The sequence below is a fragment of the Phyllostomus hastatus genome, unplaced genomic scaffold (genome assembly GCF_019186645.2).
Source record: "Phyllostomus hastatus isolate PE091 unplaced genomic scaffold, TTU_PhHast_1.1 phas_contig_1, whole genome shotgun sequence".
NCBI classification, from domain to species: domain Eukaryota; kingdom Metazoa; phylum Chordata; class Mammalia; order Chiroptera; family Phyllostomidae; genus Phyllostomus; species Phyllostomus hastatus.
This window is the reverse complement of record NW_025333498.1, coordinates 13,138,424-13,165,484: the sequence shown is the minus strand read 5'-3', so window position 1 is coordinate 13,165,484 and position 27,061 is coordinate 13,138,424. Positions and strand designations below refer to the sequence as shown.

General features: G+C 39.1%; 1 protein-coding gene across 2 annotated transcripts in view; it reads right to left on the bottom strand.

Moving 5' to 3' along the window:
* The window catches only part of TTN (titin), a 269,907-nt gene that overhangs the window by 217,354 nt on the left and 25,492 nt on the right, over positions 1-27,061 (bottom strand). For both annotated transcript variants that reach the window (XM_045842158.1, XM_045842067.1), the window contains exons 20-44: positions 26,627-26,842; positions 25,771-25,913; positions 24,589-24,791; positions 23,766-23,999; positions 23,414-23,658; positions 22,203-22,474; positions 21,913-22,077; positions 21,645-21,813; positions 19,845-21,538; positions 19,329-19,610; positions 18,633-18,899; positions 18,263-18,535; positions 17,869-18,132; positions 17,519-17,779; positions 15,143-15,403; positions 14,338-14,601; positions 13,984-14,244; positions 13,615-13,875; positions 12,944-13,204; positions 12,067-12,208; positions 11,814-11,979; positions 10,452-10,683; positions 8,604-8,888; positions 8,244-8,369; positions 2,860-3,048 (exon numbers count right to left, since the gene is read on the bottom strand). In XM_045842158.1, coding sequence (XP_045698114.1) covers positions 2,860-3,048; positions 8,244-8,369; positions 8,604-8,888; positions 10,452-10,683; positions 11,814-11,979; positions 12,067-12,208; positions 12,944-13,204; positions 13,615-13,875; positions 13,984-14,244; positions 14,338-14,601; positions 15,143-15,403; positions 17,519-17,779; positions 17,869-18,132; positions 18,263-18,535; positions 18,633-18,899; positions 19,329-19,610; positions 19,845-21,538; positions 21,645-21,813; positions 21,913-22,077; positions 22,203-22,474; positions 23,414-23,658; positions 23,766-23,999; positions 24,589-24,791; positions 25,771-25,913; positions 26,627-26,842 — 7,136 coding nt within the window. The remainder of the gene's footprint in view (positions 1-2,859; positions 3,049-8,243; positions 8,370-8,603; positions 8,889-10,451; positions 10,684-11,813; positions 11,980-12,066; positions 12,209-12,943; positions 13,205-13,614; positions 13,876-13,983; positions 14,245-14,337; positions 14,602-15,142; positions 15,404-17,518; positions 17,780-17,868; positions 18,133-18,262; positions 18,536-18,632; positions 18,900-19,328; positions 19,611-19,844; positions 21,539-21,644; positions 21,814-21,912; positions 22,078-22,202; positions 22,475-23,413; positions 23,659-23,765; positions 24,000-24,588; positions 24,792-25,770; positions 25,914-26,626; positions 26,843-27,061) is intronic.

The window sequence follows — 27,061 nt, the reverse complement described above, 5'->3', positions numbered from 1 at the left end:
AAGTTAAATGTTCTTAAAAAGTTTGGCCAATGACTTGGCCAACTTTCATAAGCCATTGAGATTAAATCACTAATTTTGAAATACTCCAATTAATACTCATTCATTGATCCAATTTGCATGGCAGAAAAGCTGCAGAAAGCGATGAAGATGAAATGAGTATAAGTCATAGGTAAAAATCAAATAACCACCTTCTATGCTTAGTACTGCTGATGTTGTCTTCTTTCCATACTCATTGTGTACAGTACAGCTGTACAATCCTTGGTCTCCCAGCTGAACATTATGTATGATGAGAAACCAGGTATTTCCATTTTGTGACTGCTTCACTCTCTCAGAGTCCTCTATCTTTACACCTTCATGAGTCCAGGTTACATCAACAGAAGACTCATCTTCTAAAACACAGAGGAACTGAGCAGTGTCACCACACTTGACAGAGAGGTCCCGCAGATGCAGAAGAATCTTTGGCACCTTGTCTGCCATCTCTTCAGCATATTTCTCAGATAATCCTGTGGTTTCTGCAAGCTGTGAAAGGGATGCAGGATGGCGCGACCCTACACCTCCAACGAATGCAGCTGTGTGGGTGGAACTTTGAGATATACTTTCAAAAACCTGCACTTCACATTCATATGATGATCCTTGAAACGACTTAATTTCTTTTTGGGATACTTTGCTCTCCTGCTTTGTGAAAGAGGAATCTGCCACTGCCTGGGGCTTGGTGGACTCTCTTACATCTTTCCCAGAATTTTGCCTAGCTAGGGCTTGCACTGTATAATCAAGTGACAAGAAAAAAAAGAATATTAAGATCTAAGCTTTGTCACTTGGCTAGGTTAGTAACACAAAATGGCATGGAAGATGAAGATGAAAGACATCATTGTCACTTGGGAACAGCATGCCAGACTCAGTATGCCCTAAGATGTCAGGAGCACACAAAAGAAAATTCATTCCCAGCAACTCAGTGATAAATGTGTGATGAGACTCATGCAGATGCCATGGAGTGCCTGGCTTCTTTCTTCTGCTGTCATTGCAATTACATAGAGCCAGCCTCTCTCTCTGTAACATTCATCCTCCCTCCACATTATACATTATAAAGAATATACAGCAAATAGATCATTAATGATGCATGAGATGTTGTTTAGAAAAGTAAAAATATTAATCAGAGTCGATGCCTAACAAAATAATTACTAATGTAATGCACAGAACACAGAGTGAGATTTAAAGTATATGCATAGATTATCCCATAACAGAGACCTGGAGGGGGGCACTTGTTGGGAGTTATTTTATTAGTATATTATGGACTGACCACATACGCAATGAGACAGGCAGCCAAGACTCTCATTAGTAATGGGGAGTAGGAGGTAAGCAGCAAATCAAAGTCTTTGAAGCAAGATGGGCTTTACCTTTTGGAGTCACTGTGAGTGTAGCTGCACAAGTGGCTTCCCCAGCGCTATTGGCTGCTTTGCAAGAGTACTGCCCAGCATGCTCTGAGTAAGCATCAACTATAAGCATTAAAGCCATGCCTGTGGACTCCTCAAAATGGAAAACTATATCTTTTGTTGGTAGAATTGGCTGCTGGTTATGAAACCACTGGATTTCTGGCTTGGGAATGCCAGAAACCCTTGCATGAAATCTGACTGTCTCCCCGCAGTACACCCTGAGGCTTGATAGAGGCTGGATGAAGATGGGCTTTTGGCCAAGGGATTCCTTCTTAAATGAAAATGATGAAGAGACATGCCATTGGGAGTTTGATGTAACTTCTTCAAGTTTGCTACATCCTGAAAAGAAGCATGCCAACCTTTAATGTTGTACCCTGCACTGAAACTGGAATTCATCTGGGGCGAGATCTGTCACACATTTCAGCAGTGGACTAGCACCCAGTCCAACCCTAATGCCTTGTCAATGTATGCCACTATTGATTCAACGTCATACAGGTTCACTTCCATTTTCCAGACAAACAAACTGAGACATCAATAGTCTAAAGAACTTCACTATATTGTTCATGAAGACAGTAGTGGAGTATGCAGTTTGGCATAGGTATTCTCGTTTTCTGTTTCTATTTTTCCCCCTCTGGTTATAAAAGCAGCTTTCTATTTAAAGAACCACCTTAAATTATTAAGAAAACATCTGGTTTTATAATTTGTTTACAACTAAAGGAAAAAAAATCAAAAGTTGCCCCAATCCTTATGTATTTGTATATACTTTGTACAATACAGATTAAATTAGCTCAGGAAAAATACTCTGTAAAAAAAAAAGATTGTTCTCTGGTTTTGAATCAAGGTGCCCTCCCCGCATCACTGAAGAAGTGTCTGACCATAATTTAAGAGACCCAAGCAACAGAAAAGCCGAACCATCTCAGGACTGGGCCCCCCAACCCGCAGGCATTCTTTGAACGATGGAGCACAGCTGGCTGGAGCACAAACCTGAAGTCGTCCACTGTCACTGCTGCAGAGTCAGAATTATGACCACAAAATGGGGGCACAGTAACACTCTCAGATTTAAAAACATTTAAATTTTTATCCTAACTGAATGAGAAAACAAATATGCCTATTTATTTAAGTACATATCTCCCCATTCTGATACATGCTAATCAGGAAGCAGGAAAGCTGGTGATGATAGCAATGCATTACAAAATGTTATGGAAACAAAGCCGGGCCAAAAAATAACAAAACAAAAAAAATGATGGCATATGATTCATGATGAGAAGGAGTAAATGAAAAGTGAGAACATGACATGTAACATGAAAACAATTAGTTGCATTAAAAGACAATAAGACCAAGAATGATTTACGTGAAATCTTTAGTGATTGTTACTGACGTGAGATTAGATCTAAATTGAAATGTGGTTCTTAAAGTTGTTTTACTCTACCTTCCAGTCTCAAGTTGGCTGTGCTTGATACTTGACCTACAGCATTATTTGCAACAAAAGTGTAAATTCCTTCATCTTCTGGATAAGCTTCAGCAATTTCCAGTTGGTAAGTGTCTTCAAATTGAGTCATTCTAAAGAACCGAGATGGCTTGATTTTCTTGTCTTTGCTGTACCAAGACACTTTTAGATCTGTACCACAAAAGAATAATGATATTTAAATCACAGAAACAGGTGGCTCTTTTAAATTTACCTACAAGCATAGTATTGATTATACTGGTGACTACATTTCACATTTATCTTTATAACATTATGTTTTTCTTTTAGGCATGCCTCATGTGCTCTTAAATGATTTCTTTTCATCTTTAAGAAGGAAAAACAATTCTAGAAAAAATCAGCTTATAGACTGGTTGTAATTTTTTTTAAAATTACAATTTTATATTCTTTTTTAAAAAGATTTATTTATTTACTTTTAGAGAGAGGGGAAGTGAGGGAGAAAGAGTGGGAGAAAAACATCAATGTGTGGTTGCTTCTGGTGCCCCCCAAACTGGGGACCTGGCCTGCAACCCAGGTGTGTGCCCTGACTGGGAATCTAACTAGCAACCCTTTGGTTCTCAGGCCAGCACTCAGTCCACGTCACCATACCAGCCAGGGCTTCAGTTATATTCTTGTAATAACCTTTGCATGTCATGCTGTAGAAGCAGGGGAAAGACGCTGATCTAGTCAGTGCCCTAGAGAATGAGACAGTCCTGGGAAACAGTCAACATGAAGAGTTTGATCTGGGGTTGTGGCTGCCTCCCCAGACCGGAAGTGAAGAAAAGCTGCACTTCTGGTGCACAGAATGACCGACCAAAGAGAGAGCTGAAAAGATTAATATCCCACAAAGTCTAAAATGGGCTGGAGAAAACAAACCCAACTGCACTGTTTTTTATTTCCAATGAGCAAGGATTGAAAGCTCTCAGCACCACAGAGAAATACTTTTCAAATTGAAAACAATTTTTAAATGGAAAGAAAGGGTCATGGAATTTGGGCATCTTAGATGTATTTGGCTTTTGCCAAGGTAGCAGCAGTAATAAATAATACTGAAACTAGCTGTGTCTGCACAAGGAATTAAACCATCCTAAAATGATAAAAAATAAAAACCCCAAAGCAGAGACAAAACAACACTATTATGTTGCTAATGCAATGGGCACTTTAAAAAATATTATACTTCCATTAAAACTATAACTCTGTAAGCCAAGAGTAGATTTAAATTTAGTAGCTTGTTTTAGAAGCCAAAATCAAAGCCATTTTGTTTCTGGAGGACCATCACTATATAACTTCCTTATCTCAATAGCAACCTATCTGGGGTGTTCGAATAGTCCAGTCATCTCACATTTGTTTGCATAGAGCGCAAATACTGATTTATGAAGGTTCCCCTCCTTCCCATGATGGTAGTGACTTGTTTATAAACTATGAGTTCTCCTTTTAAAGAAACACATCTTTTCACTTCCTCAGACAACAAGAAAGGGTAGGAAGTGGAGTCCTGACACTACAATTTACTGACTGTGTGATCTTAGACATATCAGTTAACCTCTCTGGACCAGCCACTCATTTGTAAAATGAGAGGCATAATAGCTCATGGGCTATTCATTGCACAACATTGGTGCATGGATTAAATGCATACATCTCTGAAAGGGCTTTACAAACCACCAGCACAAGCCAGTCACCATAGCAAGGATGTCTAACATCATGTCATGGAAGGGATCGGCAGGGCCTTAAATAACATGCTAAAGACAGGGCCCCGTGACATCATCACACAACTATTCAGTTGTCAATGGAAATGGAAAGATGAAGAGTCTGGCTTGCACCTTTTGAGGTTCTCTGCTTATTCTTCCAACTCCTTACTTTGGTGAACTGAATGAAGCAGTAGAACCGGCATGAATTGCCAACAGTAAAAGAGTTAAAAGGTGAGACCTCCCTTGGCAATGGACTAGGTGCTTCTGGCTGGGCTGCCACTCTCTGTGTTGGTCCCTGGCCTCTTGTGGCTCCTCGGAGGCCATCCCACTGCCCCCGCTCCTCCCCCACCAGTCCGTTGCATTTGGTTCCTAATCTTGTACATTTTACCTCCTGAATTCTACACTTTACCCCCTTTTTCTCCTGAGTCCTCTGGTGGGGCCTTGTCAACACTCTCCAAACCTACTGTGCTAGCCTCTGCCCCAGTCCCTCACCTCCAGTCTCTCCCCACACTCTCTCCATTCCTCCTCAAACTATCCCAGTATTGTTTTTAAAAAGCAAACCTGATCAAGTGCCCCGTGGCTTAGAAATCCTTCAGTGACTCCTCAATGTAAACAAGATAAAATCGAAAATCCTAAGCAGGGACTACCAAACACTTTCATATCTTGCCCTAGGGTTCTTGCCCACTCGTTACATCACTTTCCCACCATACTGAAACCACGTGTCATTCTCAGCACATGAAGTGACTTTGTGAATGTGGTTCTCTGCCTGGAACACCATTGTATTCAATGACCCTATGGATTCTTCGATGCTCAGTCCATGCATCTTTTTTCACTGTCTCCCAGACACAAAGTACTGAGTAGATGGGATGATGCAGCACTTACAGCCTTCACATTGAGCTCTGTGAAGGCAAGAGCCAGGTCTCAGCATCCCTAGCACCTAGGGGAATGTCTTAAAAGCAAGAACACAACTGTTGGTAGAATAAAACTGAATAGATGCTTAAATGAAAATGGGCATCCATCATTGCTACAAAAATTATTGATTGTTTCACTTAGCTAGCTGTCACTCTGTAAGCCTCCCAGTGGTTCTGACTCATCTGTAGAATAAGCACTAGCAAACACAAATTTTAAAATTCTACTTTTCCAAATTGCTCTTCCACCAGGAGGTGGCACCAGAGACCTTTGATAGACAACATTTTTACTCATGAAAACATCACCAGATTGCTAGGGACAGTGTTTCATGCTTCAGCAAGTTTTGAGCTCCCAGAAACATGGGACTGAGGCTTCTGAAGCCCCATATTTTTTTTCTAATATATAGAAGGAAGGGCTTCACTAAATATCTTAAGGCAATACCTGGTCAGAGTTGCATAAATGTTTTCAGTCCTGGGGACATGACACTATAGTAAGCTTTTAAAAGGGCATTTTAGCCCTGGCTGGCGTAGCTCAGTGGATTGAGCGTGGGCTGTGAACCAAAGCATCGCAGGTTTGATTCCCAGTCAGGGCACATGCCTGGGTTGCAGGCCATGGCCCTCAGGCCCCCAGCAACCACACACTGATGTTTCTCTCTCTCTCTTTCTCTCTCCCTTCCCTCTCTAAAAATAAGTAAATAAAATCTTTAAAAGGACATTTTATTTAATGAATTAAATTTTTCTCATATAGAAAATGTTTTCAAAAAATAAATAAATAAAATCCAAATTTTGATCAAAAAAGAAAACGTATTTTCAAGAAGGTGCTAAAACCTGTATATGTGTGTAAATATTACCACATGTAGGGAGTTAACAATCTCATGAATTGATAAACTCTATTCAAACATTTAAAGATATCAATCATACAGAAAAGATATTTTTCTCTTACTTTTTCTATTCCAATTGGAGTCTCATAGAGGACTTCAAATACATTTTTGCAACACCTTAAAGGCAAAACTATAATATGATTTATAAAGTAAAAAGCACCATACAAATATTGTTAAGATGGTTTACTACTTTGAACAACCCATACATAAGTATATTTATTTGAAAATTTTCTTCTAAAAATTCAATGAATGGATAAATTATTTAGTGTGGCTTTAGCAAATTTTATATTAAAATGTATTCTTCTCTATTGTGTTAACAGAATATTATCAAATTAGTCCTCATTTCTGATTGGCAGTATTTCCCTCACACTATGCTTTGAAGTGACAAGGGCTATGGTATTTGTCCACATAGGTCACACAATACCAGAATTTTATGTTTATATAATTCATGTTTATGGCTATAATAAAATTAATGTAGTGGGCACCAGTCACTTGCCAGCCATGCCTATAGGTGCTTTGCATACATTATATTCTTTAATTATGCTCATAAAAATCAAACAAGTCCATTTGGTTTCTAGATTAGCATTTTCACCCTAGAGAAGGAAGTCATTAGGACATAGCTGCCCAGCTGAAATGTTAACTTGCTTAGGAAAATAGCTTTCGGCAATGTAATACTGGGTCATAAACTAATGGGAGGAGCATAATAAATAAAACCATGTGACTTATTAGGAGTGCCAGGAGATGCCCAAGCTTAGAGAATTTTCCTCTTGTGGTGGTATACAAAAGCCAAGTAAATAAGGGAGTAATTTTCATTTTGGATGAAGTTGATTTATTTTGCCCCTCTCTGAGGTCAGCCTACAATCATAATTGTCTTGAAATGGCTCCATTTTGTCTTATTCTACGAAGGTCAAACTTCTGGGTTGGGAGAGCTGTTGGCAATATCTGGGTAGATGCCCCAGTGAAAGAGCCTAACTGACTGAGGGATTAAGGGGGGGTGCATACTGTGCTAAGTGCTGCCTTGGGTTATCTAATGTAATTTTGGTAACAGTCTTCAGTGACTGGTATTATTCATTCAACAATTGCTCATTTGCCCAATCAATAATTACTTATTGAGTATCTATTATGTACGGAGCTATTGTAGGACAAAGATCCACCTATTCTTATGGAGTTTCCCTTATTAGCTACTGTTTTCAGCCACCAGGTTCTAGATACTAAGACAGAATCCCTGTCCCCATGAACTGTTCATTCTATGATTGAATGCAATATTATTTTCATTTGATTCAGAAGGGAAAGAGAACCAGAAAAATCATATATTTGCCTAAGGTCACACAGGGGAACCAAGATTCAAATCCAGCCTCTCTGACCATAAAACCTCTACTTTTGACCACTACAAGGTAATACACCCTTTCACACAAACATTGTCCAGAGACTTAATCATGTCTTACAAATAAACAGGCCTTTCTTTTGAATCTTTCCTAAGTGTTATTATAATTAATCTAGTAATAATTGTAGTTTCTATTATATTTTAAGAGATAACAAAAGTTCAATGATGATCAGAAAGAAAACATAGAATTGTTTTGAAATTTAAAACATTGAAAAACAATATCTAATTCTCTTTTTTTATTGTGGTAAGAATATAACACATATGCAAAATTTACCACCTTAATCATATTTAGGTGTACAGTATTGAAACTAGTCCAGTATTGGAAAGCACTGATCTAATTTTTAATTGAATAATTCAAGTAAGTCTTCTGTAAGAGTCTCACTAAACCTTAAATTATGCATGAGAGATGTTTGTGATGACAGAAAAGGCTTAAAAGCCTGTCCCCTACATCTTTCTTTGTAAATATTAGCAATGATACTGTTGCTTATGAACCTACCTGTTCCAGAAACTCTGCACTGGAAACGAGCTGGCCGTCCCTCAGAAGTGACAGTGTCTTGAAGCGGGGTGATGATGGCAGGAGGATAAACTGGCATTTCCTGATCAGGAGACACAACCTCTGGAACTAAAGAAAGGGACCACAGGATTTATCGCGACTGAGTCACCATCCAGCCCTCACAGAATGGGGCATGCCAATTAATCTTAATTTATCTCACAGTGGAGTGCTGTCTTAATTTCCAAGTTGTATAGCAGTCTACTTTTATGATCTCCAAATTGTATTTTTAAACACACTGGGAGAATGCAAAAATCTGGTTTCTTAGGTTTTATTAGAAGCTGAGAAGTAGCAAGATATTCCTACCTTCCACTGAGAGTGAAGCTGAGGTTGTGGCAATGCCATAGTCATTCTTGGCTTCACAGGTATAGACAGCTGCATCCTCTGGGAAGGCTTCAATTAGCAGAAGCGTATACTCTTGGCCATCATGAAGAAATTTGCACTTGAAGCCAGTGGAAAGCAGCTGCTCTTCCTTGTACCAGGAAATTTTGGGCTGTGGTCGGCCAGATATCACAGCACAGAAGCGGGCAGGCTTGCCAGATTGCACAGTTATAGGCTGGAGCTCCTGCAGAACTTGGGGCGGTTCTGGAGCTGAGAGTAAATGAAAACAAATAGCTTGTGAAAAAATGCAAGAACCCAGGACAGCCCATGAAACTCTACATTAATTTGTTGGCCTGTGGTTACCGGCTCAAAATAAAGCTTTGAAATTGTGGTATCTTGACTTGCCTCAGAATATTAGGACATTCTTTGTGCTAAGAGGGGGGAAAAAAGCCTTTGGAATTTTGTACTTAAGTAGAGGGAGTAGCTTTAGAAAGATATTTTGGATGTTTCACATGGGGGCAGAAGGTGCTGTATGTGTTTCTCAACAGAACATGACGACCCCTGTTTCTTGTCAGGTTCTGCGTGGGGGTGCAGTGATGACCAGTACTCTAAAGGACTCTAGAACAGCTTCTACATGCTATTTGTTTTTAAAAGTCACTTGGGGAAATCACGTGGTGAGGTGGCTCATCTCAGTCAGGTTTGCTTGTTTTGCAAATATTTGTGTATATGTCATAGTCATTTCTTTATATACGGGGGCCAGGGAAGGGTATCTGTAAGTATGAAAGACTGAATGGATGTTATTTCAGATCTACTTAAATGTAATTAGGTAGATTTTTTTAAAAATCAGCTTTCCTGTTATGCTAATGAAAACATATTCTTAGTTTTGGGATGAGTAAGGGGAACTGAGTAATTCATGGAACCTGGAAACAGAAAAAAATGACTTCTGTGAGGCTGGTTCCCGAGACTGCCATAGAAAAGGACTTTCCTTCTCTGTGCCTCAATCTCCCCACGACTACAGAAATAATAATAAGTGGATACCGTGGCCATTTGGTCTCTTAGAGACTAAGGGAATCTCGGCAATATGGTTCAGTTTGTGAATCTTGAGATCACTCCTTGTGTCCCTTCATTTGCCTCTTGGGTATTTGTTCAGGCAGATGTGGCCCAAGATAAGGAAGGAGAGGGATGGAGGTTCCATTTTCTCTAGGTGTATAGGTTAGTCTCAGATCTAGGCAGCCTCCAATTCAGCTTTAAGGCTTCTAATGAGCAAAGTGCGTGGTTTAATGGCATTCATCTTAGGACTTGGTAACATGTGGAATTCCCCCTTAAAATTAAGAGCCTCTGGTCCTAGAGTTTGGGGCAGAGACAACTTCTTTCCACATTGCCTGCTGCTCTCTAGGCCCTCCGTGGTCTCAAAGGGGACATCTGGGTTCTCTGAGGAACTACAGACTGGAGGCTGTAAATGCTCCTACCGCTGAGCAGTGCTGTTGGTATGTAAGCAGTTAGTGGCAAGGGCAGACATCTATAAGAGTTGAATGCTATATCTAGAAAGCCAACTGGGCTATATTATAATTGACATGCAGTGTATGTTCAACAGTGTTGACCAATAAATAAAAATCTAGCCATCAGGTGCTTTTTGGAAATGACATCTTAACAGTCACTTTAATAGCTGCCATCCCTTTTTCACAGATATAATGTGAAAATAAATATAGATGTAACCACATAAGTACCACAAGTTCTTTAGAAATTACCCAGAGACTACCCAGAACTTTAGTAACTTAAAGGGGAAGAGTTGTTCCAGAAGGAGCCACAAAATATGTTAAAATCTCCACCTACCATTGACATAGAGAGTAACAGAACTCCTGTTCCTTCCTGCCACAAAGGTGTATTCACCAGCATCACTGAGCCTGGTCTCAGAGATAAACATTCGGTGGATTCTTCTCTCTACGACGTATTGGTGTCGTTCTTGAATTTGGAAATTGATTTCAATGCCATCTTTATACCAGTGGGCATCCACATCGTCTTCATTGACCTCAAACTCAACGACGGCGCGTTGTTTCTCGATAACCTTTTGATGAAGCAACATAAAGAGAAAATTGAAGCCTTGGTTTCCTTTCAGTTAACCGGTTCTTAAAAGCGCTCATTTGAAGAGCATGCAAAACCTATACATTATGATATAATTACCTGATTGGTGATAGCACATTTTATTTTTCCCACCCATCCTTGGGCAAATGGTACCAAAACTTCGTTTGGAGAGACCATGCTTGTACCTGCACTGAGGATGTTGCTCAAAGAGGCAATGATTTTACCCCTAAATGTTTGCTTGTTAATTAATAATAACAGAAGTAATGACATTGTACACCTCTAGCCTTTTTGTTACTTATAAAGCTCTTTTAAGTTACTGTTCAATTTAATTTCACGTGATATAAACAGTAACCTTGGGAATGAGGTAGGAACCATTTTAACAGTGAGGAACTCAAGGTTCAGAATCAGACAATAAAGGGTGGAGGGCATATTTAGGGGGTCTGTGCCCCCACTGAAGGCTTTTCCACGATGGCCTGAGGCTTGCTGCCTGGTTTTTCTTGGATGAGCAATCTGATGGAATAAATGCAGGTGATACTTCTCTTTACCCGTTACCTCTATTATATCATGTGGGAAGACTGGAACCCATGAGGACAAACTCTCCACATAGCAGGTGGCAAAGGTGTTTGATCACCATCCTTGCTGGGAATCCAGACTTGGTCATATTGGCTTCCTCTTGGACCCTAGCCTCAGTGTTCTCACACAAGTCCCTACACACCTGCCTCTCCCTCATAGGTGGCTTCCAAGAAAATGCTACCTTGTTCAGAATTCCTGTAAATTCTAGTTGATGTGTAAACATCACAATATAAATTTTAGTTTATTTTTTTCTGGTTGCTGTTGCTTGGCAAGTAGCCATTCATTGCATTAGATGATGCAGTTTCTACAGCTGTGTCAATTAAAGAATTTTGACAGCTGCTAAGGACACACTTATTCCCTAAGCGAGGGGAGACTGTGACAAAATTCATGTCAGCCTGAGAATCTAAGCCAGTGAGGGTCAGTTGACTTAATTCTTTAGAAGACTGTGGTTAAACAATTTAAAAGTTAATAATTAAAATATAAAATTATAAATTATGGACTATTGATGATTTCTCCAAAACTTTGGCATATATACAATACCTGGACCTCCTTTTTAATACTCCGGATGCGAACATCTCTGCCCTCTACAAAGAGGTTAGCAGTGGACAAGTTGCCTCCGGCCACCACTGTGTACTGCCCGGCATCAGACATCCGAGTGGATGGAATCAGAAGGCGGTGGACGTATTTCTCCTTCTGTATCTTTATTCTATGGGTGAAGTGGAAATTGAAGTTACTGTGTGATAGCTCCAAGAAAACTGGGGGTTCCTGGAATGTGGCAAACAGAACAACTGACCTGTCCTCGATCTGCAACTCTTGGCCATCCTTCATCCACTGCACAGTGATGTCGGGCTCAGAAACTTCACATTCAAACATGGCTCGCTTCTTCTCCAGAACCTTGATGTCCTTAATGTGTTTCCTGAATTCAATATGGCGAGCTGGAAAAGAGAATGTAAAAAATTAGTCTTTTTCATAGCTTTAAGATATACTTCACATACTATAAAATCCACCCATTTAAGTATACAACTCAGTGGCTTTTAGTATATCCAGAGTTGTGCAACCATCACCACAATTGATTTTAGGACATTCTTGTTACCCTAGAAAGAATCTGTGAACCCCTTATTTATCATCCCCACATCCCTCTCATTTTTCTCCTCAGTCTTATGCCAACTTATGTCTGTATAGATGTGTGTATTATGAGGATTTCATATAAATGGAATCAGACAAAATGTAATCCTTTGTGATTGGCTTTTCCTTTTTTAAAAGATTTGATTTATGTATTTTTAGAGAGAGAAGAAGGGAGGGAGAGTGAGAGAAACATCAATGTCTCTCGCATGTGTCCCAGCTGGGGACTGAATCTGTGAATCCACAACCCAGGCATGTGCACTGACCAGGAATCAATCCAGCAACCATTAGCTTTGAGGGACATCACCCAACCAACGGAGCCACACTGGTCAGGACAAGTGACTGAGTTTTCTACCCGGCATAAAGTTTTCAGGGTTCCCCCATGCTATATATAGCATGGATCAGCACTTCCTTTTTATTTTCCAGTAATATTCCACAGCAGGGATATAGCACATTTTATTTATCCATCCATCAATTTATGTTCAAAATAACATTTTATGTGGTGTGTTTGACATTATTTTTATGGACATGACATTCATGAAGCGTACCTTCTACATAAAGGGTGGCTGTCGATGTAGCTTTTCCAGCCACAAAGGTGTACTCGGCAGCATCTCCAAAGTGAACATTCCTGATGTTCAGTGAGTGTGTGAGCTTTTTGGTTCTCATCTGGCACCTATCAGTTGATTTGATTTCCACACCATTCTTCAACCATTTGTAAGAGATGCCTTCATGGTTCACTGTCACCTCAAAGGTAATGGTGTCTTTTTCTTCAGCATTGATGTCTTTCAGCATGGACGTAATCATGATTGCTGCAAAAGGAGAAGGAAAGACACCCAAGGACACTTGTGTCAATATGACGTGGGTCATAACAGGTGCAGAATGAAAACCTGGAAGGTATTTAGTATTTCTGTTAAGGTGATTACAGTTAAGAGATATGAGGAATGATACCTTCCAGGTACCCTTCTCTTTCCAGGACAATGCCAAGTAACAGAGATACAGAACTCGTAAGCAACAGACACTGGAGCATCTTTATAGGCAGCCTTCAAATGGCACTTTTATTGGAAAATCTTACTTAAGTGGAGATACTTGTGCCTAACTCAGTGTGAAGTCTCAGTAGACCTTTCAATTAAGGAATTTTCAGTGGACTAAATGGTCAAGAAAGGAACATGTAGCATATGGAATAACAACGAATCTACTGGATATGATTTTTTTAACTTACGGGTCACTTTCAGGGTGGCGCTGACTTGGTCATTGCCACAGACAAATGTGTATTCTGCCGCGTCCTCTGTGCTGGTGTTCATGATGATCAGCTGGTGGAGTTTTCCCTGCACGACGATCTTGAACTTTTCGCTCATCTCAATCTCCACACCGTTCTTCAGCCACATGGAAGGGACATTGAAGTGGGACACCTCGCACTCAAAGGAGGCTGTTTTGGTCTCAGGCACCTCGATGCTTTTCATGGTTTTTGTAATATGTAGTGCTTGGGAAAAAGTACCTCAGTTAATAAATGTTTTTTTAAAAGTGAGCAAACAAGTGAACACATGGTAATCAACCAGGGAACTCCAGGGTGGTGCTGCCTAATACTTACTCTCCACAAAGAGTTTGGCCTTGCATTCCAGTTGTCCCACCATAGCTGTGTACTCGCCAGCATCCGAGGGGGCAATGTGCTGCAGCATCAGTTTGTGCACCTTCCTTTCTGAGACCAGTCTGTGTTTGTCACTCGGCTTGATCTCCACATTCTTGTGGAACCATTTTACAGGAACCGTGTCATGGGAAACACTGACTTCAAAGGCAACAGTGGCGTTTTCCAAGGCGGTCACGTCTTTTGGCTTTTTAATGATCTTGACAGCTTAACAAGGAAAGTTGAAGTGAGTCAGTGAAATGGTTAGCTTGCTAGGAACCATGAATTGGCAACTTGTAAAGTGGTTCTAAGTCAACTTACTCTCAACGTGCAGCCTGGCACTGGCTCCTAGCCTTCCGAGCTTGAAGCCATAAACAGACTCATCCGCAAGGGCGCAGTTTTTAATTCTCAGGGAGTAAACGGTTCCTTTGACTGAGATGTCATACTTGTCATTGGATTTCAGCACAACCCCGTTTTTGATCCACTCGACACCTTTCACATCAGGGTGTGTTAGCTCCACAGTGAAGACAGCGTCCTGCGTCTCTGTCACTGTGAGGTTCTTCAGAGTCTTCTTAATTTTGACAGCTGAAGACAAATTTATGATTGGTTTAGAAAATAAGGATGATATAATCAACTAAAAGAAGTCCTAAACAAGATCATTACCTGGTCATCTTGTACATGAATGCTTATTAAAAATATTGTAGTTACATGGCATGGCAGCTTTAAAAGACATCTTAAGGTTATATAGGAAAACCTGGGATCCAGTTTGAAATGTGCATTGTGCAATGGTTTTTCTATACTTGAATGGGAGAAAATTATCTGAGCCATGTACTAATAGCTTAATAGATTGATTGGAGAAGAGTGAAAGAGGAACGGAGAATGAGAACATCTAATTTAGCTGTTCCCCAGAGCTGGAGCCTAAGAAATGCTTCTTCATATAAACATCCTATAAACAATTTTGTACCTTGTGGTATATGGCTCAGAAAGAAAGCTTAGAGAGTTTATAATGATTTTATGGAATAAAGACTTATGGCATTCAAATGGTTATACTATTTGACTTTGAAAATGGTAACTGTCGAGAATGTACCGTGATTTGAAGTGGATAAATCTGCTATATATCACTGACCTTCAACTTTGAGTTTAGCAGATGTTGTAGAGGTGGCCACTTTGTAGGTGTATTCTCCTATGTCATCTAATCTGCTGGCAGCAATGATAAGTCTCCTTTTGTGTCCATCAGATTCAATTTTGATGTTGTTACTTCGCGGTAAGTGTTTGCCATCCTTCAACCATTCGCCTTCAGCATCGGGGTTGGCGACTTCACATTCAAACACTGCTGCCTGAGATTCAGCTACAGTCTGGTCCGTGAGTGGCCTGGAGATGGCTCCACCTTTGGAACATGAGAAGTACAAATGTGAGTCCTTTAAAAATATTTGTACAATAAAAAGTTATTTGGATTTATCAAATTTAAAACTTCAAATTTTGAAACATGAATTTGAATATCATGAAGTGCCTAATAAAATTGTTTTAACCCATATTAAAAAGGTATCACAGAAACCCCTGTTGTAAGGATATGTGACTGATAACCAGGGAAAATACTGGAATCAGGGAAGTTTTGCAAAGGAAAAGCAACTGCCAGGTTAGTATGGAATTCCGAGAACCATATGGGCAGCACACCACATGGAGGGCCTCTGTGGCAATTCCTGCCTCCTCAGAAGCATTCTGCTTAGTCTTCTCAAGGATTATTTCCTGGGAATAAATCTGATATTTGACTGGAAAAAAATTGCTAAACAAAATGTCCAAGTTATCGATGTTTCCAGAAGATTCGGGGTTCCTCTATACTAAAAAGCACTGTTTTGACAAATGCCATCTCCCTTATGACATTTCCCCCCATTGCCCCAGTGCCATCACCCACTGGCAGACATAATTACTCCTTCAGCAAGTTAGTTGCTGATGTATCTGTCCCTCTCTAAGTTGTAAACTCCTCGAGAAAAATGTCACACCTTATTCATTTCTGTGTTCCCAGTTCCTAGCAATGTCTGGCTATGGTAAGTAGTTTTAAAATATTGAGTGAAATCCTATAAGGGCTCAGAGTTTTTTGTGTCCACACATTTAAAAATAAATACAAAATGTATTTATTTTTAAAATATTAATTTATTATAATTATTTAAATTATATTAATATTGTACTAAAACCTTAATACTCAAAATTAATTATTTTTTTCTTATTCTTGTTTTCAGCTTTACTGAGGCAAAATTGAGAAAATTGTAATATATTTAAAGTATACAACATGATGATTTGATATATATGTATACATTTTAAAAGGACTCTCACAATTGAGTTAATTAACACACCTATTGCCTCATATATTTACTTTTTCTTTTTTTTGTAAGAACACAACTTTTACTCTAAGCAAATTTCAATTATACAATATAGTCATGCATCACTTAATGATGGGGATTAGATCTGAGAACTACATCCTTAGGTGATTCTGTTGTGCAAACATCACAGAGTGCACATACACAAACCCAGCTGGTACAGCCTCCCACACACCTAGGCTATATATAAGGTATAGCCCACTGCCCCTAGGCCATAAACCTGCACTGCATGTTACTGTACTGAATACTGGAGGCAATTATAAAAATTTAGAAACATATAGTTTGTATTAAATATATCAAAGTTCAGGATCTGAAATTTTATTTCTGAAGTTTTTTTCATAGTTAAATATCTGGGGAAATTATATATCAGATACTATGGACAGCACAAATTAATCTCAATGTAATATCCCAACTCCTCAACACTTAAATTGTGATGAACCAAACAAATTAACAATGACTTCTAGCTTCTTCCTGAGCATTAGTTTATCCTTTTAATTCTTCATTTTAAAGCTAAGGATTTCTGCTGAATGACAATAGTCTGCTTCATGCCATAAGAAAGAGATACACAGATACACTGAGTTATGTTTTTAAGATATTCACGGGATTCATAAAAAAGTATGAAGGGAACAAAAAACACAAAAGTTATAGAAATAAAAGTGACTTAAAAATACATCTTTAGAGTAGGAAAGTTTCAGTAAAGCTCAATTCAGCAAACATCTACTGATCATCTTTCATGTGCAATACACTGCAGTACACACAGAAGAGAAAGAAGCCATTCCAGGTCTGGGGAGCTTATACTCTGGTGCAAGAAGAGTAATGGGGAATAAAACAAGTACATGGTAAGGAGCATGAGAGCAGCACACATAAAGTGATCTTGAGGTTGGAGTTGTGAGGCCTTATACAGATGGGGAGGTTAAGGAAGCCTTCACAGAAGGGAAAGCACTTGAGGTAGGCCTGCCTGGAAGAACATTTTGGGTGGATGTGACAGTGCTGAGTGCACTGCTGGCTTTGAGAACAGCATAAAGAGAGGCATGGGAGTGAGGAACTGATGGGAATCTGGCAACGACTTGTCATGTTAGAATATCTGTCCCACATAAGAAATCAGGGTAGGTGATAAAGACACGCACCTGCCACAGTAAGTTTCCCAGATGTCATATTTTCTCCAGCATAAAATGTATATTCTCCTTCATCATCTTTCATCATATTTAGAACTGTCAACTTATATATTTTTCCATGAGCTTCAATTTTATATTTAGAACTGGGCTTGAGTTCCTTGTCCTTAAAATTCCACAAGACATCAATTCCTGAGTGGGAGAGCTCCACCTCAAGGACCACATTTTGGGTTTCTGTACAGGTAAGGTCCTGAAGACCCCTTATAATTTTTATTTCTGGGGAAAACAGAAAATCATTTGGTTATTATTACACTGGGAACATAGAATGCTTAAAATAATGCTCAGTTAAACTGAAGAATCCTTACTTTCTACAGAGAGATTACAGCTGGTCTCGACTCTGCCAACCATCAGCGTGTATGGCCCTTCGTCAGAAGCATGGGTCCGGTTAATCACTAGTCGCTGCTTAGTGCCTTTGACAATGGCTTGTATGCGATCATCAGTCTTGATTTGTTCATCATTTAAATACCATTTAACAGAAGTCACATCAGGGACGGAGACCTTACATTCGAGAATAGCCTTGGTACCCTCAAGCACATTAACATCCTTTAGAGGTGTTATCACTTCAACACCTGCAAAACCACACAGAGACACACACAAATAAAATAGCTATGAACATGAATTCTGTTTCAAATGTTTGTTCATTCAAGTTCCGTACCTCCCTGGACAATGTACACATAAAACTATGGAAGCTGCACTCACTGTAGACAGAGACGCGCCCAGTGGTCGACAGTCCGAGGGCTGGAATGGTGAAGGAGTAATTTCCAGCATCCTCTTTAGTCATATCTTCAATGAGCAGCATGTGTGACTGTTTGTCTATCACAATGTGAACCCTGTCGCTGGGCTGCACTTCTTGGCCATCTTTCATCCAGACGCCTTCCACATTTTCTAAGGAGACTTTAACTTCAAGCTGCACAATGTCACCTTCGCAGACTTTTTGATCACTAAGTCCTTGTAGGATAGCAATGGGGCGGGCTGTGAAATATGGGGAGAAAAAAGAATTTTATGATCATTGTTTATCAATAAACCATAATGGTGCTCACTGTAGGCCAACAGGAATGGGAAAACTTACGTTTCATCTTTAGTTTACAGGTTGTCTTCTTCCCATCAACAACAAAGCTGTATTCTCCCTGGTCCTCTTTGGTTACATCCTTGACTGTAAGGTTCTGACGTCCACGGCGAGATGTAATTGAGTATTTGCCATTGGATTTAAGCTCCACATCATTGTGATACCATTTGCCTTCTATATTTTCTGGGGATATAATGCACTCTAACTCTCCTGAAAATGATTCTGGAACTTCTATGTCTTGAAGTTCTTTTACAAACTCAATAACAGCACCTGAGGCATAAGATTTTTTTTAAAAAGTTAATTTTGCTGGAGAGTTACACACCTAGACTTAGGATAGAGAAATTCCTTATACATCTCTTATCTTTTCCATACTATTAGGAATATTCTTAATATCTACTTTCTGATGGACTGAGTAATAAATATTCGATAAAAAGGAATCACTTTAATTTTTAATTATTTTTTAAACCATAGACTTATGTTTCAATAAAAAATGTAAAAACAAGACATAAAAACCTTGCTTTTTAAAAATTCAAATTGTCAACCTTCTTGATTAATAGTATAAATTCATGATTCTTTCTAAGGAGCTTATATCCAGTTTCCTACTAATTTTTTTATGACAGGAAAATTGCATAGCTTATTTTATTAGGTTTTAAGGGTGACTTTATAACTTAAGCACACATTGAAAGAGTTATTTACTACCTTCAACAACAAGTTTGGCCGTTGTTTTTACATTTTCATCTTCCACAAGTACACAGCTATAGTCTTCAGCATCAGCTGTGTCAATTGTCAGTATGGAGAGGAAGTGAACCTTTCTGTCTGAGTGCATTCTATATTTATCTCCTGTATGAATCTCCACACCATCTTTAAACCATTTCACTTTGACAAATGGCTCTGAAGTTTCACATTCAAAGGTTGCCATGGTGTCTTTTTCCTTAGCAACAACATCTTGTAATTCTTGTGTAAAAGTGATCAATTGCTTGGCTACAAGAAAAAAGAGAGAAAAGCACATTATATTCAACTAAATTTGCAGTTTGAATAATGGGGAAAGAAAATTAAAAATAATGGGAGTAAAAGGGAGAAAACTGTACTTGAACAATGATTAAAATAAAACTTAAAAAAACATTCTAGCTTAAAAAAAAGAAAATAAAAAATACACTATAGGATATTCATGGATAAATGGAGACAGATCCATCAAATGAAAGACATTCAAATTACCTTGGACAAGTAAGAATGCATGACTTGAGGTTTCCCCAGCTATATTGATGGCTTTCACCATAATGCTGGCAGAGTCCTCAGGAGTCACATCTCTTATGACCAGTTCACAAACATTGTCTTCAGGCCAGTACCAGTAAATCCGGTCGGAGCGTTCAATCTTGACACCATTTTTGTACCATTCACATTCAGGATCTGGTCTTCCCACGACCCTGACTCGGAAGTGTGCATCAGATCCTTGGCCCACTGTTTGGCTTTGGATTCTTTCAAAGATTTTAGGGGCCTCCATACTAGGACTTAGTTCGATTTTATCAGGTTTAAACGTTGGAATCGTGATTTTGCCTTCTTCAGCAAGGGCTTTCTTCTCCTCTTCGGTTAGCTCTTTGGTCCAGTGGAGAAGTTCATCTTTTGTCTTCTTTAGGAGTTCTTCATAGGATTCATCCTTTTTACGAGACTTGAGCTCCACAGCAGTAATGGCTTCATAATATCCTTCCTCTGTTCTGCGCTTGAATTTACTGCGCAGCTCTTCTGATTCTTCAGACACCTTTTCATGAGTGATTCTCTCAGCCCTTTTCAACTTCACTATTTCCTTGGCTTCAGTGGTGTCAACAGGTCTATCTACTTTTTGTACCTCAAACTGAAGTTTTCCAGGTTCGTGTACACGAAACTCGGGCTTTGGTTCGGGGGCTCGCCTAAGGACAGACCTAAAGTCCTCCCTCTGTTGGATCTCCAGTTTCACTTTATGCTCTGTCACACCTTCTGGATTTTCTGCAGTGACTTTGACTTCACCTGTATCATAGGATTTACAGTCCACGATGTCCAGATAATGAATGCCATCATATCGAACTCTGAACCTTTTGCTTTTGCGGATGAGCTGTCCATTGAGGTACCAGTTGACTTTGGGCTGAGGGTACCCTGTTACTCGGCAACGGAACCTAGCAGTCTCCCCTTCAAGTACTCTTACTGGCTCTGGGAACAAGACAATGTCAGGCTTTTGCTTCTCTTTCTGATCTGTTGTTACACCTGTAAGTGCACCTTCATGAGCCATCCTTTCTAACTCTTCAATTCTCTGCAAGCCTTTCCTGCCCTCAGGCAGTTGGGATTCTTCCACAAGGCTTTTCTCATCTTTAACAATAAGGGTAGCAGATGTGTGATCTGTCCCATATTTGTTAGTGGCTCTGCAAGTAATGATGCCGCTGTCTCTAGAATATGCAACCCCATAGTCAAGACTGCAATACCCAAATTCATTGATCATACGAAGCCTGTTGGCTGCTTCGAGTGGCTTTCCATCATGGAGCCATTCCACCACCATCGTTGGGTCACCGATTGGTGTTAGTCTGCATTCAAAGTGGGCAGGTCCAAAGCGCTTGAGTCTTAAGGAAGTGAGTTTTTTCTTAAAAAATGGTTTCTGTTGTTTCTCTTTGTCATAAAGGTCACCCTCCTCCCACTGCTCTTGACCATATCGTAAATGGAGGGGCTCCAGTTCTGGGGCTGCAATTTCCTTTGCTTTGTATGTCCCCCGCGGGATGATCAGTTTTCTCTCTGGCTCAGGCTCTGCAAACTCAACTTCAACATTTACTTTGCATCTGGTAGTGTCCCGGCCAGCCTTATTAATAGCAGTTGCAGTATACCAGGCAGAATCTTGACTGACAGTGGAATCGATTTTAAGGGCAGCTTCTCCCTTGGTTCCTTCAATTCTAAAAAAAAAAGGAAAAAATCATCAGTATATGAAGTAGTTGTTGCTTCCTTGGTTATTGAGTTTGCAGAATGACTTAGTTTTTTATTATTCCAAAGCAAATGTACCTGATTTTTGGATATTTATGAGGTACAATGATCTCACTGTTTTTCAACCACACAATATCAGGGTTAGGGTTCCCTGTAGCTCTGACTTTCATTTCAAGTCGGGAACCCTCCTTTATATTGACATTTTTCAGTTTTTCCACAAACACTGGTTTAACCTGATGTTCCACAGCTGAAAGAGAGGGGTCATGATTTAGAGTGAACAAGGCTGAAATATCTGTTTATAACCCAAGTGATAAGGTAAGTTCTTTTTCATTTTAAGAGCAAATACCTTCTACGGTTAAAGTCACTGAAATTGAAGATTTGCCTGCCCTGTTTTGGGCAACCACAGTCCATTCCCCAGAATCACTGGGGGTTGCAGGGACAATGATCAGAGATTGGGTACCATCTTCTTTAATGACTACTTTATGGGTATAGTCATTGATGACTTGCTGGCCTGTCAAAAAAAAAAGAAGTAAAAAAGAAAACAGATTGTTAAAATAGTTTCTTAAAATTGTTTGACATACATATAAGCTAATTTTGGAGTTTAATAATTTGTGAGCAAAAATTTATCTTACTCACCATTATGAAACCAGAAGGTCTCAGGCATAGGTCTACCCACAACCTTTAAGTCAAACCTGGCAGTTTGCCCTTCTAAACATTTGAAAGAAGCAGGTTTTAACACGAAGACTGGCTTATACAGTCTCTCCAGTTGTGACTCATCTGTTTCCTCCAGCCTACGTCCAGGGGACATGCGTGCAGGGGACATGCGTGCAGGGGACATCCTTGCAGGAGACATCCTTGCAGGAGACATGCGTATAGGAGACCTGCTCACTGAACGTGGGGAAATAGATCTGAAAAACCAAAGAAAATGAGATTTTCATGAGGCATAAAGAAAACTCATAAATAAAATAAATAAATAAGCAGAATAAACAAACCTATTTATTTCTTGATCATCAATGTTATTTTATAATTTACTTCCTGTATGTTGCAGAAGGCACCTCAAACTCACTGAGATCCAAAATGGAATAGATTATTATAGCCCCCCAAAACTATGTTTTTCATATATTCTCAATCCAGTCAGTAGTCCCTTAACATAGCCAGGTATCTGGGGACTCAGAATCTCGGAATGATCCCAATACTGTCTTTCTCCCACCACCTTGATTTTGTCACCAAACCTTTTTGATCCCACTACCAAAACATCTCAGTAAATGTACTTTGATGAAATAAATCAATGCATAAATTTATGAAAAAAAGAAAAACATACTTCTTTACCCCAAAGGAGGAAAAACATAGAAATCATTCTTGGAAACAAAATCCTATCTATACTTTGCAGCCAGAATAGCTTGGATTAGATTTTGAGTTCTGGCACTTCCACTTGGGTAAATTAAGGCAGTTTTCATGGGCTTTCAGAGACTCAGTGTTCTCACTTTCAAACTAGAAATAACAACCCCTACATTGCAATGTTATTGTATAATTAGGGCTAACACATGTAAAATCAAGTGCAAGATAAACCTTACAGCTTTCATTATATTAGTTATAATACTGGCAAAATGAACAGTATGTCACATTAATTAAAATGCTTTGCTCAGCATAGACATGGGCAAGAAATAAAACTCATCAATTATTGGAATCGCTAATGGCAAATTTCTGTGCTGCCTCAGCCTTCATACCTCCTCCTCTACCCACCCACCCTGCCCCACCAACACAATAGCAGTTTGGTACTGGAATTATTTGGTGTTTTAAATAAATAGTTTAAACACTAATCAACTCAAATTGTTTATGAGTCTTACCTGATTCTGCTCATTGGCTCTGGTGTGGGCATATACATTGGAGCACTAAGCGGAGCAGCAGGCTCTACATACAGTTTCCCAGAGCAGATCGCATTTCCTTTAATATTGCTGGCAAATGCAGTATAGATTCCTTCATCTTCTGGAAGGACCACAGGTATGCGCAGACTAGCTCTGCCGTCTTGTAGGAAGTCCATTTGGTATCTCTCCCCATGTCTGATGCGCTTGCCATCTTTGTACCACGCAATCTGCAAATACCATGGATACATGAATTAAATGTAGATAAAATAGTTACAGTGTAACCTATTTGTATCTTTTTTGTGCCATGGAGGTATGATAAGTGTTTATATTTTACCTTGGGTAATGGATATCCAGACATCTTGCAATGAAAAGTAACACCCATCCCCTCAAGAATTCTATAATTTTTGACTCTTAAATCAAATCCTGCTTCAACAGCTTCAGATTCAGAAATGTCAACTGCCATTTTTTCTTCTCCATCTTCTTCGAGAAGTTCTTCTAATGTCGTCTTTATTATTCTGTATTCAATTTCTTTAATAAGTCTCTCCTCAAAGGAAGAAATGTGGAATTCCTATGTAGTAAAAAAAAGTGACAGTTTGTTAAAAAAATATATCCTCACTGATAGAAATTCTTAAGTATATTAGGTTCAGAGATAAGGTTCAAATTTTTAACTGGGAGAAAAACTTAGAAAGCTTTTTGTTTTTCAGTCTGCATTATGATGATCTTTGCTGGTTCATGCTGCAGCATCTTAAGTAAACGGTATTCTAAAAGCATGGGTTACAGCTGGGATGTTCATCATACAGTTAAAGGGACCTTGGCAGTAATGAACATAGTCATGCTACTATTTGTCTTTTTCGGCATATATGTGATCCTTACAATAATGTCATATTTTGTTGCATATATATAATCTGTTTCTAAAGCCATACGTGCAAAATGTTGTGAAGATTGAGGAAACTTTCCAGCAGTGAACCTGAATCTACTCATAGTAGTCTAACATGACTCCATCACTTGAAAAGGAAAATATCAAACAAAAAGGGGAATTGTGGGAGGATAGTATAATTTATAAAATGGTTTACATGCTCATTATTGCTTGAATGGGCTTGAATGGGCTTCAGGGCTTGAATGCTTTATCTGCTAAGTGGGGATAATATTCTACTCACTTGGTCTTCTACAAAAGTTCTGACCATTACAGTATCTTTGGCCATTTTCTTCCTAATTAAGGCCTGTTCTTTTTCATACTCTTTTTCATAATCAGAGTATACAAATCCAGGTGCTATTTCTCCAACTTTAGGTTCTTGCACAAATGCAGTCATTTGTGTCTGGTAAAGCATTTCTTGGGACTTCATCAGTGACTCATAATCAGCTAGGAGTTAAGAACATAAGTTAATTTATAATTTTCTTATGTAAAAGCTTTTATCTTGTTCATTCTGACAAGCCACATGCTAGGGAAAGTTGATAACCAAAAGACTGATTTTCTAAATTTTACTATCCAAGTGCTCAATAAATACTAACTAGATTGAATTTCAACACCAAACTTAGACTAATAAGTCAAACCAGCCATTACTATTGTAGAAAGAATTTTATACTAGCAGTCACTCCTTTGGGTGTATCCTAGAGGTTTTTCCAATTTTCTGTGTGACTTTTTGCAATTCATTTATCTTACTAGGTCTTGAATGCTTTATCTGCTAAGTGGGGATAATATTCTAATTTTCTCTAATGGGTATTGAGCAGGTCAAATGAGACAGAACGTGGGGGGGGGCCACTGTAAATGTGAGCAGCTAAGCAAAGATAATGGCGACTCATAAATATATTTTGTTTGGTCTGAATGCAATTACATTTCTTTTCAAATTACTTACAAATTTTGAAAATCGTGATTTCTAGTTTTTCTATAAAATATCAGAAACTCTAGCAACATGGCGCCTGATACAAGTATGCCTGATAACCACACAGTAGAGATAGGGCACTACTGCCCCCTTGTGGCAGGGCATATACTCTTCAGTTGGCCATTATCATCCTTGTACTCACTGATATTATCTGCCTGGGTTTGGAAGGCAAGTACATTTAGAATTCTGCATCTTCAAAGGCATGGTATGCACCAAAGGAATGGCACCAAATAGAAACTATTACTAGAAACTTAGAAGTTTAGCACCAGTATGGCTTTCGAGGCCATGTAGTCTAAAACACTTCCTGTTATGGTTGTGGCCAAGAAGGAAAGAGATTGAGAAGAACCAGTGTCAGAACCAGGGCACTACAACAGACCTTTTGATAAACACACAGAGCTGCTATCTCCATGCGTTTGTGTTCTTACCATGCACATAGGTACTAGTTAGACTTGCACCCACCTTCTCCAAGCAAGGAGGCAGATGCTGAAGTTTCCCCATGCTTATTACGAATAACAATAGTGTATTCTCCAGCATCATCGGCAAAAGTCATTGAAATCACCAGTTTGCACTCGCCAGTTTGTCTGTTGTAAATCACTTTGTATCTTTATGAAAATAAACGCGCAAAAATTCAGTCATATAATAATGCTTAGGTGAGGAAAATAACCCTTACGTGGATCTGTAATATAAAATTCAATGATCCTAAACATGTGATGAAGCCCTACTGTAGAATATAACTATAAGATTGCTGACTATTGAGGAAAGTACATGGCCATGAGTGATAAGGAATGAACAAGTTAAAAGGTATGAATATTCTTTAAAATAAATAAATGTAGTACTACTGGATTCAGATATATGGAAATAAGTACTACTGGATTCAGATATATTCCAAATATATTTAATTGCAGCAAATTTGTTAGCATTAATTTTCATGTATAACTGACTTTCTTCATTATATGACCCTTACTCTTTTATCTTTTAGTGACTTATGTGTTTTTGTTAAAAGTTGCCTCAGATTCTTTTGGAAAAAATGTGTGTGTATAAAAATACCTGTAAAAATACACATTTTCTCTATTTTACTGGCACTACAAATGAATCAAGCTAGTATATAAAGAGATATATCTTCTATCCACTTTGTCACATGGCTTTGTTTCTCAGAAAGACTTTGTACCAACATGTGAAAACACACTAGGAAGGCTCTATAATAAAAGAGCCTGCCTTTTGGGAATGGTGTCATATGTATATTCTGCTTCTCTCTAGGCTTCATATACATGTCATGCAAATCACAGAGAACTGCATCATCCAGCCATCAAAATACCTGTATCCACTGGTTAGAGGAACACCAGACTTTTTCCAGTAGACATGGGGCTTTGGGTTGCCGCCCACCTGGCACTCAAACACAACGCTCCCACCTTCTACCAGTCTCTGGACCACTGGTTTTGAAATGAAGAAAGGAGCCGCAGGTTCTCCGGGCTCTGCTCGCTCCTCCATGATGCTGGTGTCAGTCATCACCACATCTCTTGACTCCACAAAGCTGGAAAGAGAATTTCCTCCACATTAGCTTCTGGGTTGCAAATTGCTAATACTAAAGGAACTGAAAAATCAAAACTGTGCAGCTGACTCTTGAACAAAGAGGAGGTGAGGAGCCCTGACACGGCACAATCAAAAATCCACATACACCTTTCGACTCTAAGGTCAGCCGTCCCATCCATTGGTTTCACATTCACAGATGCACACAACCACAGATCAAAAA